Source organism: Buteo buteo, chromosome 21 (genome assembly GCF_964188355.1).
Source record: "Buteo buteo chromosome 21, bButBut1.hap1.1, whole genome shotgun sequence".
NCBI lineage: Eukaryota > Metazoa > Chordata > Aves > Accipitriformes > Accipitridae > Buteo > Buteo buteo.
Window position 1 is genome coordinate 7,458,384 of NC_134191.1, and position 19,516 is coordinate 7,477,899.

At 44.2% G+C, this 19,516-nt stretch overlaps 1 protein-coding gene across 1 annotated transcript in view; it reads left to right on the plus strand.

Moving 5' to 3' along the window:
• LRIG1 (leucine rich repeats and immunoglobulin like domains 1) overlaps positions 1–19,516 on the plus strand; it is a 95,552-nt gene that overhangs the window by 36,119 nt on the left and 39,917 nt on the right. Inside the window, 2 exon segments of the mRNA XM_075052972.1 lie at positions 1,752–1,823; positions 6,714–6,788. Of these exon segments, the coding sequence (XP_074909073.1) occupies positions 1,752–1,823; positions 6,714–6,788 (147 nt within the window).

Sequence of the window (19,516 nt, forward strand, 5' to 3'; positions counted from 1 at the left end):
TTTTTAGCTTGAAAGAGGTGTGTTTTGCTTCCTGCTAACCATGCAGAGTTGGTAAGCTTTGTAGTCTTTCAAGTCTTGGTATTTGTAAGATTGCTGTGGACCTAGATTTCTCTTTGCATTACCACGAAGTACAGTGTGTTGGCACGAGTGATTCAAACAGGAGGTCTCCATCTATGCTCTTCTGCCAGCTGCCCTTTTTTTGTGTCCCTCAGCTCTTGGGTCACGTAGCATGGATAAAAGTTCAGTAGGTGCCTCAGTGACTTAGGTCCTGTTTACCAGTTTGGGCTCCAGACCTGCCCGGGTTCTGTGGGCGCAGCTTTAAAACAAAGAAAATACACAAAACAGGAAAGATTGGCGAGTTTTCTAGTCAGACTGGCTTAGTGGTTTGAATAAGCAGCTGAATGTTTTAGGTCTTATCTAGAATCAGGCCGTGAATCTTTTGGGTTATGTTCAGAGGTGCGGTAAGAGGGTGTAATCTCCCTTGCAGAGGAGACAAGAGGGTTGAATTTTACCCAGGATAATATCCCAGAGCAGGGTGTGGAGCAGAGTGGAATTAAAGTAGGTCCCCCTCACAATTTCCTTGCAGCTTATTATTGTGGTTGCTTTTCTGCTACCACCCATCAATTTGCCTCCTCCCTCTTTAGATTACACACTCAGGGGAACATGCCAACACTGCATACATCATGTTAATCAGGCCATTTGTTAATTTCTGCATCATTAGTCACTTGGTCTTAATTGATCTGTGCTCACCTGCTAAGTCCCTAGCTGCAGGTTTGACCTGTCATGTGTGGTGTGCTGATAGTGCTCATCTTGGAGGGGAGGTTTTGCTGTTGCACCATATGATGCTACAGCAGAGCATGGCAAAGCTCTTGCTTGTGGTTTTCAGAGTCGGTACTTTATTTGCATTATTGTGACTGTTTGCTGTCCTTAGCAGTCCTCGCAGTGCATTCCTTCCAGGAGGAGCACGTTGAGCTCTAGCTGTATTTCCAAACAGGGATGTCCTGCGAGGCAGGTCTGCTCTCCCACCAAGCTGTTTTCAGATAATAAAGCACAACCTATTTGCCATCTGTCAATGAAGTGCTATAACATGATCTAGATTTGGACTGTTGGGTAGTTAGAAAGCATTGGTTGGGGTTGTTGAGGACCAAAGTGTGTGCTACTACATGACTGGCTGAAAGCTGTAATTGCTGATTCAAAAAACCCCATTTAGTGGTATACTAATAATATCATCCTGTTAGAAAACATAGAATATATTCTATGGTTACACATAGTAAGTGTACATACCTGTGTGTGTATATTTTGTATGTAACACACAGTGGTATATAAAAATACTGTGTGAATATAGCTATAAAATATTTAGCAGAAGGTTTGTTGATTGTTTCAGTTCAGAGTTTAATTTGTCAGCAAATATCCTATTCATCTGTGATTTAGTTTTGTGGTTGTGAATAACCAATAGAAGAATAATAAATGTAATTGTCTAAATGTCTAAAATAAAGACAAATTAAAACCACGCTAATGGAAAAGAGGGAAAAGCTTAGAGAGAGCTAGATAACATTTTGATCACAGAACTAAACTCACTCATGTATTCAGCAGAAAAGTGCTGCTCTACCATGTTTAAGTGCTCTTTTTAAAAAAAAAAAGAAACAAAACCACACCGCCCTCCCAGTGCAATCGGGAATAATTAAGACGACTGTGTTTTGCTGAGCACAGTAACTGCAGTATGCTGATTCCACTGTCTTTTATTTTAACAGAAACCTGAGCTACAACAAGTTGACGGAGATTGATCCTTCTGCCTTTGCAGGACTGTCGAACCTGCAGGAAGTGTAAGTATTCTTTCAAAGGTTTTAATTGTATTTTGCCAGGGTGGCTTGTGGGCCAGGAGGAAATTGTATATAGTTTCCTAAGACAGTACCTTTCTTTAGATAACTTGAATGAGCAGATCCAACTTGGTGTGGAGGTTGTTTTTTTTTCTCCATATTGTATCTGTGCTGTTTTTTAAACTAATCAATTAGCAGAACACAACATCCCAATTAAAACAGCATAGCTGTTATTGGAAATCATTGGAGTTTGCCTCCCTCAGTCTTGTGCAATGCTCTGAGGGAACAGTTCAGCTGACGCACCTGAACATACACACAAAGCTCCTTGCTGAAAGCATAACCCTGAAGCAAGGCAGAACAGCCTGGATTGTGATACCTGATGCCAACCTAACCCAAATCTCCCAGGAAACAAAGGTGTAGTGTAGTGGATAACAAAGCACTTAACTGTGTCTCCTCCTCTCTCAGACATTTGTGCTCCTTTTGGAACCAGAACAAATTCTGTTTGAAGTCTGCTAGGAGAGGCTGAAACAGCAGAGCTGTCTTCTGCTTTAGTGGGAGAAGAGAAGGAGCTGGCGAAGGTCTGAGTGGCTGTGCCAGACCCCCCTTGCTGGTAAAAGAAACCTTGTGTGGGGAATCACAGGATTTCCTAGCTCCTCATCTGTGTAAATGCTCAGCAGTTACACTCGCAGAGGAGCTGTGCTTGTCAGCTCTTCACAGTGATTCCTGGGGCTCTGATTTTGGGTTTTGAAAAACGAAAGTGACTAAAATCGCAAGCGGTGGGTTGAGGTAATGAGCTCGTGTTTGAATGTTGAATCGCTGGCATACTTGAGGTTTGGGCTGTGTTTGAAGAGCTACTGATGCCTCATGGGAAACTGAAAAAACATTTCCTTTCAGAAACAATACTGTGCTCTGTGTATATCATGCATTTTCTCTTGTCCTCTGTTTTCATTAAATGTTGGCTCTGGGGCTTGTGGAGGGGCCAGATCCTGTGATTCTTAAATAGGCAAAAGGGTTTACTACAGTGGGAGTTCTGCCTGACTGATGCTTGCAGGACTGGACAATGGGAATTAATGTGGCATCTTTCCCCTGGCCTGATTGCTCCTGGCTCTCCTGCTTACACTAATAGTAGGGTCTTGCTAGGGATCATGATTAAGTGAGGAATACACATCAGGAGTGACTGCAGTGCTCTGAAACCAGTTCATTATGATCATCCTAGAGAGCAGTCGGGGAGGTGAAAGTGATGCAGGTCAGCAAAACGCTGCCTGTAGGTTCTGTTTTCTCAACTTCTCTTTAAACTGTGGAAAGCCTTAAATTGCTCTGTGCTTAAAGAGGAGAATTGCAGCCTTGATCCCATGAGACTTTAGAATTATCCTAACATGATTGTGGCTTAGCAATAGCTTTTATTTGTGGAAGTGCCTGAAGGCATGTGACTTCAGGGAGCACAGGGCTGGGAAATGTGTTGGCTTCTGATTCCTTAGGTAGGGAGCTCCCTTGTGCAAAGTGCTGCATGCATCAAGAGCAGGACAAGCCCTGCACTGAACAGTCAGCCGCTAAAAAAAGATGTCAGGGTTTGGGGGAGGTAAGTAATGCAGCCTGCAAAGTAATGGTGCAGCTGAGAGCTGCTTGCTATGTCAGAAAAGCAGGGTAAGGGAAAAGGGAGAGAGCAGAGGAGTGAGTAGGAGTGAGAGGGAGCAGTCAGAAATGGGAGACTGGAATGGAGGCAGAGGTCTGGAGCAGAGCCTGGAAGGCAGGCTCTGGAAAGTGTGAAGGAGAAGCTCTATTAAAAGCCCTATCTACCAATATTGGTTGCTTTTGAATAACAGCTAAACCACAGACCACTGAAATAAACTGCATTTCACAAAGAGAACCACATCTGTACTGCCAGAGCATCTCCTTTCTGAGGGTTTTTTTTTTTTTTAAGCACTTTACAAACATTCATGAAATAAGCATCATGCTGTGGCATGTCTTGAGAGCAAGTCAGTGTTTTGCTCTGCGCGCTGTGCTGGGCAAACCAAGTCACCCTCGGGGAAAGAGATTGCCCCAAATAATAGATGCATTGATAAGACCTGAAACCTCCCATGATGCTTCAAACACGGTGCCTGTGGTTCCTGAGCATTACAGATGAGGCTCAAAGCTCTGTGTGTGTCTCTATGTGAATAATTAGTGTGATATATTTTGAAAACCCTTTGTTTTGCCTTGATTTTAAGAAAATGTCTGCAAACCAAAACTTCATAGCTTATCTTGGATGCTCTGTTTTGCTTTACTGAGATTGTAATAGAGTAATAGCTGTGTTTACCCTATACTTTTCCCTTTCCCTGGGTTTAGGCAGTTGTTTGTGGGGTTTTTTTTTCTGTTTGAGAAGCTTTTTTTCCTTAAAAGTTTAAGTCTGTGGGATGAAATCTAGTGGCTCAAAGTGGTATGAAACCCTGTGATCCCACATGCTCTGAAACAAATAGCTTTGTGCTGATGGAGGCTCAGGTGGCAGGGGCTGGAGCAGAACATTACTTTCTGTCAGGACACCTATGTGTTCTCTCATCCCATTTGGTGGCTCCCTCTAATCACAACCCCCCGGGGTCTGTCCATTCTTGTACCTGGGTTGAAAGGGTGGGATGGAGGGTGCTGCTGTGGCGTGGGCCTCGTGGTCCTTTCTGGGCTTTCCTCAGGTCATAGGGATCATGAGATTCATGAAAGTGATGGTTGCATGGCTCTCAGGTTTTCCAAGCTCATTTGTAACAAAGAAGTAGTAACTGTGCTAAAATTCCTGCCCAAACAACTCACCTTTTATTTTCTAAAGTGCCTTTCACTGAAAGCTCTGGAGAGCTGTGCTATTTTTGAGCAGGCTCCATTTCAGCTTGACACCAGCCTGGCAACTGGACCGTAAATATTTTATACGGGTGGCCCCCCTCCTCCTCTGCCTTAGCATCCAGAGGCAGCAGGTTTGTGTCGTCAAAGGGGAGGGCTGGAGAGGAGAAAGGAGACTGAAAGTTTAAATTCGTTGAGCCTGGCTGTTCTGGTTGGGGTTGTTTTTGCTATTTTTGCTATTTTTCTTGTTCCTTTACATCGGGGAAGGAGAAGATGAGATGGAAATCCCAGGCAAATACCGAGCTTGGCTGTCTCTGCATTGGCAACTGGTGCCTGTGAGCCAAGAGAGAAGATGAGGTGGGAGGAGGACTACTTCTGACCTGACAGGGGGCTGATATATGAAAATCACACTTGCGTCAGAGGAGGGTTTGACCAGTTGTTAGATGCTTGTCAGTGTCGGAGCTGCTTAACCAGAGCTGACCTAGGATAGCGGAGGGTGGGCCTAATTATCCTCCTTCTCCTGTGCCTTTCCAGAAGATGCTCAGTTGGATGTTAATGAAAGCGTGGCACAAATATAAGCATTTTAGTGGTCTTTCCAGCTTGCTTTGTACCTTTGAAAGCTCTAGACCTTGCTGTAATATGAGCAACAATGAGCTTTTAGTTGCAAAGTGGTGCTCCTTGCTGAATTGCAATGCATCTGGCTTTTTTCCCCTTACATTTTAAAGTACAGGTATAATGTCAGATGCAGAGACGAGGCTGAGGAAAGCTTTTATCCCAGCAGTGCCTGGAACTCCTCATGAAATCAAATATCTTGCCTGCTCTCGGAGGAGTCAGAAGGAAGTTCTGGGATGGATGTACCGCTGCCCTCTCCTACCTGCCAAAAATAGTTTTAAAGGAAAGAAACAAACAAAAAAAACCCCAAACCACAATTTAGGATTGCCCCAACTCATGCCCACGGCTTAGCACGCCTCAGCTGTGCCACGCTCCCCTGCCCGCTACAGGATTCTCTGCTGCTTGCACCCAAATTGTGATCTTTTCAAGGTCCCCTTGCAGACCCCCTGCAGAAGGGGAACAGTTTAAAGGCGAGGTTCTGCCTCAAGCGATGGCGGCCGGGGGTCCTGGGGAGCCACAGTGTGCTGCCTTGCTCAGCCTGGCAGGGGCTCGGCTTTAATTGCTTCAGCATGTGGCGGCGGCGGGGTGGGGGAGCGGGCAAGATGGGTAAGAAATTAGGTAATTTTCAAGCAGCCAGACAAGTGACTGTTACAGTAATTAATTGACTAATTCACCATACAAACAAGGGCTCTTTAAACCAAGGAAGAGCCAGTCACGTGGCGAGGATCTGTTTTCACTCAGAAAAACACTTCAAACATTAGGCCATTGAAGGGGACATTTTTGTACCCTGTCTGTAATTGCCATTAGCCCCGGGGGGCTGCGTGGTGCTCCCCAGCCTGGTGGCTGCAGCAGGTCCCCTGCTTTCGGTGGCATTGCTGTGCCCAGTGCTGGTTTTTTGTGTGTCTGTTGCTGGGTTCGGGGATTTCCAGAGCTTGGCCTGGTGTGGAGAGGAGGCCTGAGGCTGCCCTTCCCTACCCCCATGGCACGCTGCTGGGTGCCCACACCCTGGCCTGACATGGAGGGGTGAGTGGGGGCTGCCGCTTGGGGAGACAGTTAAATTCACTGTCCTGAGGCAGCGGGAGCCAACTGCCTCGTGGCCGTGGGTGCAAACAGTTTCCTATCTCAGGCTTGGCTCCGTGACTGTGGAAAGTCAGGCCAATGGAGGGCTGTGGCACAGTGCCTTCCTCAGAGGCACTTGACTTCACTCAAGGGAGTTGGTGGAAGGGGGAAAAAAAGCCTTGCTTTTGTAAAGAAGATACTGTGGGACCAGTTACGGTGGCTCGCCTTTTAAAGGGTTGGATTGGGAGGTTAAGGTGGGACTGTCAGAGAGACCCAGGCGAACCCCCTGAGATGGAGGCCTCTGCCAAAATGTCGATGTTCCTGCAGAGTCAGGGGCTTTGGATAAAGAAGTACTGTGGCTGTCCCCTGCTCCCACTCGGTCGTAGGCTGCTTGCTTCAACAATTAATTTCTCTTTCTTGCAGGCGACTGAACAACAACGAGCTGACCGCCATTCCTTCCCTGGGACCTGCTGCTTCCAGCGTCCGCTCCCTCCACCTGTAAGTGACTGCTGCCTCTTTCGGCTTTTGACTTTGGGCTGTTTGTGAGGTGGGTTCAGCTGCTACTGACTGAGAGTTTCGTGGGTGTCACACCCACTTCTGCTGACTCTTCAGATTTCGTTATCAGGCTTGTTGGCACCTTAATTAAGAAACATCTTCTGGAGTCGTGTGATTTGTACGAGGTTGGGCTCAATTAATGTTGTGCTTATGCTCCGTAGTAACTTATGTTAGTAAACGTCACAGGTTAGTTGCGTGCTGAGTAAAAATTTTCTTTTTTTTCTCATCTGCCTTTTGTGTTTCAACCATTATGTCATACTTGTGCTATTAAAAGAGTATATAATTTTACCTTTTCTTTATTGTTCTCTTTTTTCCCCTGGCCTTGTTCTGATCATTTCTTCTTTTTTCTTAAAGCTAGAGACTATCCACATCTTAATCTTTCAGAGAACTCATTCCAGACCCATTTTTATCGTCTCTTTCAACTTCTTTTTTTTTTTGTTTTCCTTTTTTCTTTTCTTGTGAGCGCATGATTGGTGATTGTAAGGCTAGATCTGCAGAAGCTTTGAAGTTCCTAACTTTGGTAGTTTAGGTGTGGGCAGAAGTAAGACACCTGAGAGCCCTTGCGTATCTGCCACTGATGATCTCGGATTGAGGATGCTACTGAAGGGAATGAATACATTATAAAATTAAACTTCTTAGTACCTTAGGAGTGTGGATTTCTAAAATTATTTTTGCGTGTGTCTGCTTGTAATGCACATCAAGAAGGAATTTTGCTGAGGTGTGCATGGTACCTCCCAAGTTCCTGGGAAGGGGAAGTAGTTGTAGCTGATATGGACTCCAGCAAAGTGCTTGAGCAGTTCAAGCGATGGCTTCTAGTGTGCATGGCCTTGCAGCATACACCCACAAGCAGGTGTCCATATTTGCCATGGATTTGCTTCTTGTAGTGGAAAATGCCCATGTCCATACACCAGGTGATTGGCCTCTCATGCTCAAAAGGCTCTGACTTACTCTGAGACAACCTTGACCTGTTGACTAAAAGTACATTCCTATTATTTAAGTCAAGGACAGAATTGAGTGCGATGAACTGGCACTGTTCCTGCTCTTCCATTAGGCAGTGTTAAAATATGCAAAGCAGAACAACTCCCTCACTGTCTTAATTCAGTTTAAGGATCTTAGCTTCAAATTGGTGTCCATATCTTACTTGTGGCGTGAAGTGAGTTTAGCTTTTGTTTGAGATACGGTGCCTTTGATCTGGTTCTTGGGTATACTGTGTTCCTGGAGAGTTTATGAAGGGCCTAAGTGCTCCTCTGCTATCATCAGCGCTGGATCTAGCAAGAGTCTCTGTTAAATGCATAAGTAACCACTTCGCCTCCTGGGTGGAGGGGTGGCTTGTGTCGCAGCAGTTATCAGACCTGTCAAATGTGTCACATGCAGTTGGTGTGAAACCATCTTGTTTGATTTCTGCCTCCTGCCACAGCCTCTCCCTGCTTGTGTGACCACATGTGAAGTCTGGATGCGTGATCTGGGGGCTGCTGGTTGCAGAGCAGGGCGGTAACTCCCTCCGAGCAGGGTCCCTTGTTTAAGGCACGATCCCCTGACATGAGAGGCCATCTGCCTGCCACTTGGAACTGAGCTTACCAGGCTGCCATATAACCCAGTATGTTGTGCGCTGGGATTCAAAAAGCTCCAGAAATCTGATTTATGGGTGGAAAGCTTGCATACAATTTACCATCCAGGATATAGTTTTAGGCCCCCCAAATCGGCTTTTCTTTCTCACAAAGTCTATAAATGATCCAAGTTTCACAAGCCCCTGTTGTTATTTTTGCTATTAATTTAGCCGTTGGCAAAGGACCAAATTGTTAGGGCTTTGGGTTTTTTATTCCTGAAATGAAATAAGCAGTTTGGAAAGGAGGAATAATGACTAGTGGAAGGCAGTAGATTTACAGCTCCTGAAATTTCAGAGTGGTGCAGAAGGAAGGGGAAGGTACAAAGCCAAATGATAAAAGGGCGGTATTCTAAACAGACCTGCTTAGTATCACTTTCCAGAAATCTGTATTGCTTTCCTCAGCTGCTACACATAAATAACTCTGATAGTGGGATTTGTAATGCTGCTGTCATACCTCTGCAAGAAGGATCTCTTTGTTTAGCTTGTTTCAGAGAATGCCGCTTTTTTTTTTTCCCCTTGCATTTCCTTTTAATTTTTATCAGAGGTAAAAATAATCTGAAAGATGTTTTAAAGTACCTGCTTTAATCAATGTTGCTGACTAACTCACATTGGAATGATTTGCTGAGGAAGTGAAGCTTTCTCCATCCTCGGGAGTCTTTTAATCAATTGGATGGCTTCCTAAAAGATGGTCCTTTAGTTCAACTGTAGGTTAATGGGCTTCATACACAAATTGTTGGGTAAAGTTCTTTGGCCTTGTGTGATGTCAGGAATCAGATTATATGGTCATACTGGTTTCTTCTGGCCTTCAAATCTGTGAAGTAATAATTGGGGAGGCTGCCAAACCAAACCCAGGGTGAAGACTCATAATGAAGACTGTGTACTGAGAAACTGGTTTATGTTTAAGTATATAGTGTTACAGTGTATTCTTACTGCTAAAGAAAAATAAATACATTTCCTTTTTTTTTCAGTGTTTAGAAATGTGTGAAGTGTGTTTACCTCACAAACCTCTGAAGTAGGTTTTGTATATTGCATGTGGTTAAGTATTTCCAAAGGGCTGTGAATGTATTATAAAAACAAAGGTTGTGTATTTGTCACTCAGAACAGCCCTTCTGAATGAGTTACTTCATCTCCTACTCTTCCTAAACTGGGGAAGAGACTTTTTTTCGTTTTGGTGCTGGGAGAAAGAAATATGCCACACTGCCAAACTGAAATTTTCCGTAAAGGTGTTTTTTTTAATAAGCTTGATGGCTTTGCATTCCCTGTTTTAGGGTTTCCCATACCTGTCTCCTTCACCCAAAACTTGCTTGACCGCATGTGTCTGTGGACCATGGGCCAGTTATGTATATATGTAAGCATGTGGGAATCTGTGGGAGAGAGAGTTCTCAAGGCTTTCTGCAAATCTTTGGATGTTTCAGACTGCAGATGGATGCAGGCATAACATATGTATCAAACATGCAATGCCCTAATACACTGCCATGAAGTTTAGTTCAGTTTAATTATTCCTTGAAGAGTCAGTTTGTTTGCCTTGCATGTTGAAAATACTGCCAAAGTCGTTCATCTCAACAAGAGCAAACATAAGGGACTTGATAAGGCTTTTAATAGAACAGAAGGGAAAAATAATCTATGTACGGGTTACCAAATAAAGACAGACATTAAATGCAAACATCTGTTAGTGCAAACAAAAGCCAGGAAATTCAGCTGGGAGGGGGAGAGACTGAATCTGGATTCATTCCGAAATTACATCGGAGTAGCTGAGAGGAGAATCTTGCCTGAAATTCCCACAGCATTTGTAATTTAGCTACAGTTCCTAGACTTGGACATTTGGGAGTTGATGGCAGGATGTTTTCACTGACATGCTCTTGGCTGAGGATTTCCCTTCTCAGTGTTCTGCTGCAACTGAAGTGTGTTAACTCTGTAGGCTCTCGAGAAGACTCTGTTACCTGATCTGGTGGGGAATGGGAGAATGGAAGAAACCATTTATTTGCAGCAGAACTGAGTCTGTTTATATCCAACTTCCTCGCTAACTTGTGTGGAGAGTCTCTTAGCCTTGCTAGCATGCCAGGTAAGAGGAGGACCTGAGCTGCAATCAGCTCTGCATTGGTCTGTTACTACAGGTTTCCCACAAACCGCTGTGCAGGCAGAAGCTCAGCCCTTACTCTGGGGCCTGTTTGCCACTGCATCATCTACCTGCATGTGCGTAAATGCATCCTGGAGGGCTTTTTGGGATGTCCCCACAGGATGACGGAGGTGGATCTTTGTCCTCTGCCCTGGCCTCAAGCTGGCCAGCCTGATTCAGTCAGCATCCACCAGTGCAGGCACACCAACACAGGCTGTTATGCAGCTGTAGAGCTCAGCAGAGAGCCTGCTAACCAGACCTCTGAAGCAAGCGTGGTAAACAGACCATACTCTGTGCCATGTCCTTAGCTGGCTAGGAGTTAAGGAAGTTAACAGATTAAACACTTAAAAATAACTTTCGCTTCTTTCACTGTAGATCTTTTAAGCCCCCAACCATTTAAGAACAAAGGGGATAGTGACCCACAGCAGTCAGCTGTATGTTAGCAACAGTCAAAGCTGTTTGAGATGCTTTGGCCCCGTGATCTTGCTCTGAATAAGCACAGACAACAAGCAAGTCAGAATAGGGATTTTTGGAGCAAAAGAGTGTGAAATAGGATTAGCTGATTCACAGAGGATGCAGTGACATTCTGCAGTGTATTTATTGGGGAAAGCGAAATCAATAGGACTACTCTGCTGCCAAACTGAGCATAAAAGTCTCTTGAAGAAAATCAGTCTTCTTTACAGGCTCATTAATGTAAAGATCAATTCACATTAAACTGTAATTAAACAGAGAGGGCTAATAGGAGAAGGGTAAGTGATCTACTGTGCCACAGGCAAAATATATCATGCAAAATTTGAAAACTAAATACATGGAGAATTGGAAACCGGGAGTGGCAGGGAACATGCTAGGTCTGCTTGAAAGAGCTAGTAAGCTCAGATGGTGATTGGGGCAGCACAGTCCTCATGAAAAGGAGGGTACTCTGTGGTGTTCCATCTAGATGTCGGGGGTAAGACAGGTCAAAGACTAATTTCTGCATCAGGACTAATGTTTCCGTTTGAATTGTGTGGTTTCTTGGAGAGCTTTTCCTCCAGGTGTTGGGGATTTCATTATAATTCTGATTAAATTGGTCACATTGTTAGTAATGTGACCCTTGTTTCTTGTCTGACTTTGGCTTTAATTTTCATTGTATCTCATTAGACCCTTGTACTGGATTAGAGTTGACTGGTCTTGGAGATGCCTAATGTGGCAGAATTGGGATCATACTATTGATAGTCCTCCTGGAGCTGTTGCCTCATGCTTTCTCAGTGAAGGCTTGGGAAAGCAACTGTTATTTTAGTGCTGTTTGCACTGCTTCACTAGTGTTGTCAAATGGGGTTTGCAGAGCCTTTCTAAAGACCCATGTGGTCCATTAGATTCTTTGAGCTGCCATTTTGCTTTCACCCAAGACAAACATGTCTTGCTGTGTTAGCTGAAACAATGCTGGTAGTCACTGTACTCTGCTGATCCAAGTGTGATCTAGCAAATACACCTTGTTTCCTCAAGCTTTTTCCAGGAGCCGAGGTGGTGATGTTGAGGTGTGTGACTCCAGGTCATCCTTGCTTTTCAAGTTAAGATGGTGAAGACTTGACTGAGTATCAGGAGAACTGCAGCTTCAGTTCCTGCCTGTGACAGCCTCTCTGGATGACCCCTGTTAGAGGAAAGAGCTCAAAACTACTGCATCTGTGCTGTTCATAGAGCACAGCTCAAGCCATGAGGTGTGAGCTCACTTCATGTTCCTGACTAGGCCAGAGTATAAACCTCTGTGTAGGCGGTGTTGATAGTTGGGAAGTTTGGGCTTAAATGAAGAGTTGAGGTTTGAGCTAACACGATAGTATAGATATAGCCTTGGAGGCCATTTGTGGCCTAGGATCCTGCTGTGCTAATTGCTGTACAAACAAAACAACTGCCTTGACCCCCAAGAGACTTAGTCTGCAAGTCATCTTTGCTGGAGTTAAAAAAGGATGATCTAACAATTAAAAATAAGGAGAATACTCTGTTAATTCCATCTGGGTCATAGCAAGCAGTTTTGTACTCGTAAGCACAAAATCCAGATGACTCAGATGCAGCCGTGTGCGGGGTCCGGTTGAAGTCAGCAGGCTCTGCTTGTGTGCAGGATGCGTCTTGGGCAGCTCAGAAAACTGCGTTGCCCGCCGTGCTGCATAATTACTTGCACAAAGAAAACTTTCTCTGGTAAGTAAGGCAAAGTGGTATATGCAGGTGTAGATCCATCAGTGGGAGCAGATTCACCCCCAGCCCCTGCTTGCGTCAGTTCTTATGTAATGTAATGTCTACAGGGACCAATTCTCCAGTGTTTACTCAAGCAATTCCCCTCAGAGGCTGGAGAGAGTGTTGCTTTCTGAGGATTTGGTCCACGCTACAGACTATACTACCCAGCTTCTATTTTTGAATGTGAATATATTGATGTGGAAAGGTGAATAGAAAGAATGCTGGCAGTCGGGCTGTTCAGTATGCAAGCAATGAACAGGCATAAGATACTCTGAAACCCACCTTTCCTGTTTGTTTTGCTCTGAGTTCATAGTAAGGCTCTGGTGCGTAAAGCCTGCTTGTTTTTGAGGCCAAAGACTGCAAGAGCCTTTCCCAGTGGAGGAAATTCTCATTAATCATATGCTCCCAAGTACCAGAAGAGACACTGTTTTGACTTCTCTTTTGGGCTGTTGGAACTATTCTAATCATTTGCATGTCCTCTTTGAGCTTTCAGATATAATGTGAGCGCATGGAAATGGCAAAGGATCTGAGGCTATTCCAGGGAAATGAGTAATCATTTCTACTAGAAAAGCAACAGCAGTAAAGCACATAGTCCTCAGACTCAACAAAAGAGCATCAGAAAGCAATCTGGACACATATAGAGCAGTGTAAAAATTGGCCAGAGGAAAAAGATAGTGAAAGTTGGTGGCAGCTCATGGAATACCAGTTACCCCTTGAGGCTACTTTATTATCTATTTACTAGTGAGGATAACAGTTTTGTGCAGCTGTAGCAGCTTCTTCTGTGAGTAGAGAATTGCTTTGAGCTGGGCTAGGTCTGCTCTGACATCTGCATGCTGCTTAGCAGGCCGTGCTAGGTTAGTATTTGTCCTGGAGGAAGGAGAGGACACAAGTGGTGTGGGATGGAGCACGAGATTAGGAGTTGGAATACTGGAATAATTTTTTGTGTGTGTTCCACATACTCATTACACCCCAAGACCAAGTAAATTCCTGTTTGGGTAGGCCTGCTTCCTCCAAGCTGAAGAGCAGGTATTGCCCCAGGGCAGATGTAACTCATGAATGTAAAGCATCTTCTGGTGGATTGTCCGAGGGCAGGTGTGTGTCATCCACAACACACAAGCTGGTTTCCAAGTTCTGTCCCTCTGCAGATCAAGTCTAGATTAGTTGTTAGGGTCATTTGTGACCATGGTCTTTTGTTAAGGTCAATATGAAAAATAGCCTCATATTTGAGCCTCAGAATAGCCCAAACTTGCTACTATTAATATCTGTGGTAGATTGACTGTCTCATTTAACGGCATTTGGCAAATAAAGCACATGTCTACAAAACCAATTCCTTTGTTAGTCTTCACAGGCTGAGCAGATTTCAAACATAAATAACTTGCTGAGTTAAAAGTGTTTTAGCAGATTGGAGTTCCCTGCCTAAAAACTGCTAGGAATGGCAATTTAGTTTGCTCAGGAGTGAGTAAAAGCAGAGTTGTAGTTAAATTATTTCTGGGTAGAATTCTCTACCCATTTTTCTCTCTGAAAGCTTGGCTAATTCAGTTTTGTAACAAAACAGGAAACTATCAGTATGTGTTACTGTGCTTTCCTCCCTACTGGGATTGCCCAGTTAGTCCTCATTATTAGTTGTCAGTTTATCCTGGTTGTTAGAGCAGTGGTGCTTGCTCAGAGCATCAAATAGATGCCTAGCAAGGAGTAAGAACAGGGGTGGGAGTAGAATTGTGATTTTTATTTTTTTTAAAAGTATGGTGCCGTAAAGCACTTTTAAAACCTCTCCATTTTGTTTACCTTTAAGCGTCCTGGAAGACTTAAGAACAGGCAGTGTCTTTTAGTTCCTCTGTGTATAACAAGGCTAAAACTGTTTCAGCAGAGGTGTTAAAAAAATGAATCCTGCTCATGTGGTTCAAAGCCCAGTGAGTAAAACATCAGTTTTGCCATTTACCTTCTGCTCCATATGATGCTTAGCACTTCCATCATTGCTTCCACTGGCACCATTAGGAATAGTGTCTAATTCAGGGTAAAGAAACACTAGTGTAAACAGTGTTCACTAAAATGTGATCATGCCATGTCTAGGTTGGAAAAGATTAGCAAAAAAAACCCTCTAGAAGGCTCATTGCTAACTGAATAAAAGCTGGCTATGTGCTGGATTTTCTGTTATTTTTAACCCATGTTAAATTCCCTGATTAATTGCAAAGATGAACAATAGAGATCACAAAAAAAGTTATGATCTTACTCTTGCGAAAACAGCCCTGCTGTGGGGGTATGTGGGGTGGAAAATCTGATTGCTGGTTAAGGTAGGCAAGAAAGTGATCAGTCATACCTTTAGATGAAGTGATCACTTAAGAGGCCACCCTCACTGCCAAGTGTGTGCATAACTCTTGCTTGTTAACAGGAATTCCATGTGAATATTGATTGGGAATAAGTGGTTGGGTGAGTACATGTTCTGCCTGTCAAACCATTTAATGTTCAATTGCACGTCAGGGAAAATAGCAAAGGCAGCTGGAAATTGAAACAGGAGCGCAGGGGCGTGAGAGTGAGAAGACAACTGTTTTAGTGGTCAGATTTGAGCAGAGAAGAATAAGTTGGGGAGAGGGGAAGAACTAAGAGTTGATGGCAAAAGAGAATCTATAAACGGCTCATTCTTTTTAGACTTAAAATATCTTCTGTCCAATCCATATACTGCAGATCACATGCTGTGTGGAAGCAGTTGCTGAATGGAAGGGTGTTTAGCGTAAGTGGGCTTAGTGTAATTTTTCAGGTGCCCTGGAAAAGGAACACCTTTTGGTGGTCTTATTGAAGACTCCTCCCCCCCACCCCCCCAATTATGTTCTTGAGACAGCTGTCCTCTTTTTCAGAATAAGAGGAACTGAAGAAGTAAATGGTCGTATTAAAAAAAAAGAAACCAAAACCAAAAACAAAACAACCTTGAAGAACTTACTGGCTAAGTAGTGGTAAATGCTTACCACTGATTTTACAACGTCTGCTCTAGGGAAGCTTGAACAGATAGTGTTTTACACCAGCATGGCTTAGCACAATAGCAGTTCTACTTCAGAGCTCAAATTTTCTGTTCCCTGGATCTTTTGACACCTTGTTCTGCAGTTTCCTGAAACCATCCTTCATACTTGACGTGCTTTATTAATAACAGTGTGCCTAGACTTGTTAAGAAGAGCTAACTTGACCATTCTTTGCTAACTTGACCATTGCTTTTCCACATAGGAGCTGTTCTTTCTTGCAGGCTTGAACAATCTCAGCAGAGCAGAGCTCACAGTGAAGTCTGCCCAGAGGCTATCCCTGTTCTGGCGACCTTGTTGACAAGACAGATAAGCCCTTTCAACAGAGCACAAGTGTGTGTCATGTTGGAACAGACTAACCAGCCAGCCTATCTACATCTCTAAAGTGTTAACAGGAGTTTGACTGGCCAGTCAAAAATGTGTTTCTCCAACTGCTGCCTTCTTCAAGGGGCAAGTCTTTTAGCAACTTCTGCCGCAAGTCCCATGAGACTTTGAGAGTTCGATGGCCTGGAGAGTAGATGTATTCAAGTGTGTTGTCCTTTATTTATCTGCCTTAGCATCAGAGTCACAGAGCTCTTGTGTAGTTAAATCTGTCTTCACTGTGCTCCTCTCAAAGGTGGGAAGAGCCCCTGTGTCGCATCATGGCTTTCAGGCACAAACAGTGCATGCTATCAAGAAGTCTGCTTGCAATTACAGTTTGGATTAATGTCGCAGCATCACGGGCAGAGTAATTACATTTGGTTTGCACTTAAATTGCTTCTCCGCTTGTGTATTTTCCCCTCCTCACTCCTGTGGAGAGACAAAAGCAAAACAAAGCCACCCACAAAACACATGCACTCACTAGGCTGTGGTGGATCTTCTTTACTTTGATCATTTATTACACAAAGAGAAACTAAGATCAGCATCAGGATTTAAGGATAAAAGTGCCTACATGCCCTGTGATCCTGGACCCTGTTGGCTTTTAAATGAAAACGCTGCCCTTGTTGATGAGAAGCACAAAACTTGCTGCAATGAAAATGAAAAGAGGCTGTTGTCTCCGCTTGGGAGTGGGACAGGGTAACTGCCCCAGCCTCTGCTCTGGGCCAGTTAAATTGACATCTACGCTGGATCTGATTCTTAGTGTCTGTTCTTTCCTGTCACAAACCTGACTCATCTTTCAGGCCAGTGATAAGGGGGGGGCGGGGGGGGGGGGGGGGTCTAGGCAGCAGCCCTGACAGAGAGTGGCTCCTTGTGCTGGGTGCTGTGCAAGTGTGGGGCTGTAGAGAGTAGGAACTCATCAGAGCAGCAAACTGGTAGGGGTGAAACTAGGCTCTTTCTTGGCTTCAAGGACTGGCTTATGCATTTAATTTGTGATAGAAAATTGAGTTTGGCTGGCATGTATAAGCAGCAGAAGAAAGCCCTTGAGGAAAAAGTGCAAGAGGAAAAGCCAGTGGCAGAGCAGGAGAGTAGCAGACCAAAGACATGAGATGTAGAACATAGAAACACTGACCTGACTGTCATCTGCCAGCACTGAATGATCCCTTTCAAATACCAATGCAGCCCTTCCTTCAAAGAGGCTCTGCTGAGTCCCTTGACCCCATTCAGATAGCTGGTGCAGAGCTATGTAGTTTCCTGCATTGTTGTATGAGAACTGCCATTTACCTTACATGACACTCTTCCTTCTATTCCCATAGGAAAATTCTCTTCCTTAGCAGAGTTCAGTACTCACCAGGGCCTCTACTCTCCTTTGCAGCCTTTCTCAGTGCTTGCTCCAGACTGAGGTCAGGGAATGTGAGAAGATGGAGAGTGACAAGAACAGTGGTTTGGACTGAGAACTGGAGGAGAAGGGGGTGAAAGGCTAGCGCAACTATGAGTGTTCACAAACTGGCTCTTTCAAAACCAGCATTGATTATGCTCAGTGACTTAGAGCTCCTCTCCCTCCCTTGTGCCGGAGAACTGGCCAAGCTGCATTACAAGTTGGGCAGTCCTTGCTGAAGATCCCTGGCCCCAGCCCTAGCAGGTGCATCTTCCCATTGAGAGATGCACACAGTGACTCTGAAGATGATCACCAAGATGTTTTGAGGTAAAGCTGCACACAGGGAGATGAACTTGTGTTCTGGTATTGAGTTCATAAAAGTTCAGGAAAGCTCCTTACAGAGAAGTTGTGACAGACAATGAAAGATGCTTTGCACAGCCTTTTTAATGGATCTGTGGCCTTTGTGAATACATCATTTTAAAAGCCTCTGCAGAGTACAATCTCCATGGAACATCCAGTGTAACCAGAAGAGAGCAGAAACTCTGGTTCTTTTGGAACCACCCTGTTGCTGATGGGGGGACTGTGCCCATAACAGAGACTGTCTTGTCTTCAGGAATCTTAATTTGCTTTGATGTCATAACAGGTTGTGTAATCTGCTGAAGAGATAAGACAGCCTCTCTTTTAAAGATGACTAACTTCTAATGCTGCCTGTCCCACACATTTTGCTCTGTTAATGGAATTGAATGCTGAAGGCTCAGGAAGTTGCATATTGCAAAAAAATAGCCAAAATCATATGGTGGCAAGTCAAAAAAGTCCAGTGAGAGTAAATGCAGATCAAAGTGAGGGACAGAGCTTTTAAAAGTTACATCACTTACCTCAGTGGATCTAACACACAGCATAAGGTCATCTAACAAGTCAGGAAGTTTACATAAACACTGCTAGTGCAGAAGAGAATGTGTATCTCGCTGGATGTGGTGGTTTTGGTTACATGAGAAGAAAGGCTTTCCTTCATGCAGTTCATACTGAACCCAACAAAAGCTCTTAATGAGTGTTTGTCAAATCCGCGCCCTTGCTTATGTCCAGCTGCTATTAAAGTCAGCTTCGAAGGAGCATGCTTGATCTCTGCCTAATTCTCATCCATGTGGCTGCCTTATGAAAGAGCTATGAGAGCATGCCTAGCAGGAGGATAACATCTGCCCATGATCAGGTACCTGGGGCCCAAGGATGCTCTGAGGCCACAGTTGGACTGCACCAGGGTCAATGGTTGCAGTCTATCAGTGTGAGAGGCAGATGAGTTTGGTCCTGTGGGTGGCCACAGAGTAGCCCATAATAGATAGTGAAAACATAGCCCTTGTGTCACACTGGTCTCACATGAAGAGTTTTGTTGACTGCAGTGAAACTATTTGTGTGAGTAATAGTTTGCTTTGGGAATAAGGAGTACATAACACAGCCCTTTGCAGTGTCACTGACTTGACTTGCAGGTGGCTGCTGCTCCCAGGTCCAAAGGGGTGATTTAGCAAATCTCATCTCCCAGACTGCTTTCTGACTCTAAACATCCATAACCTGGAACAAAGATGCAGTCACTTCACCATGAAAGGTTGCATTTTTTTCTGCACCCTCCTCTTCCTCCAAAAAAAAACAACCAACCACAAAAAAACCCAAACAAACCCTGTTGTTTTTTGAACCCCCTGTCTGTCCCAGCCTGCATATAGCTGGAGGTAGTTTGCTTCATGCTTGTCCATCCTTAAACCACCAACACAGGGTGAGAACATAACCTGATGAACAAAAGCCCCCTGAAATATATCTGTTTTGAAGCTGATGTGCAGCAGATAGAGAAATGTCTTTAGCCTTTCTGCCATAGTTTGATATAGTTGGAATAGCTCTGTCAGCCTGTTCTTGCTTTATGCTTTCGTATGATGGTTTTAAGTGAAAAACGGTCATGGAAAACCATCATGGATTTTATTCGCTGCATCTTAGAAAGACCTTTTTCTGAAGGAGTGC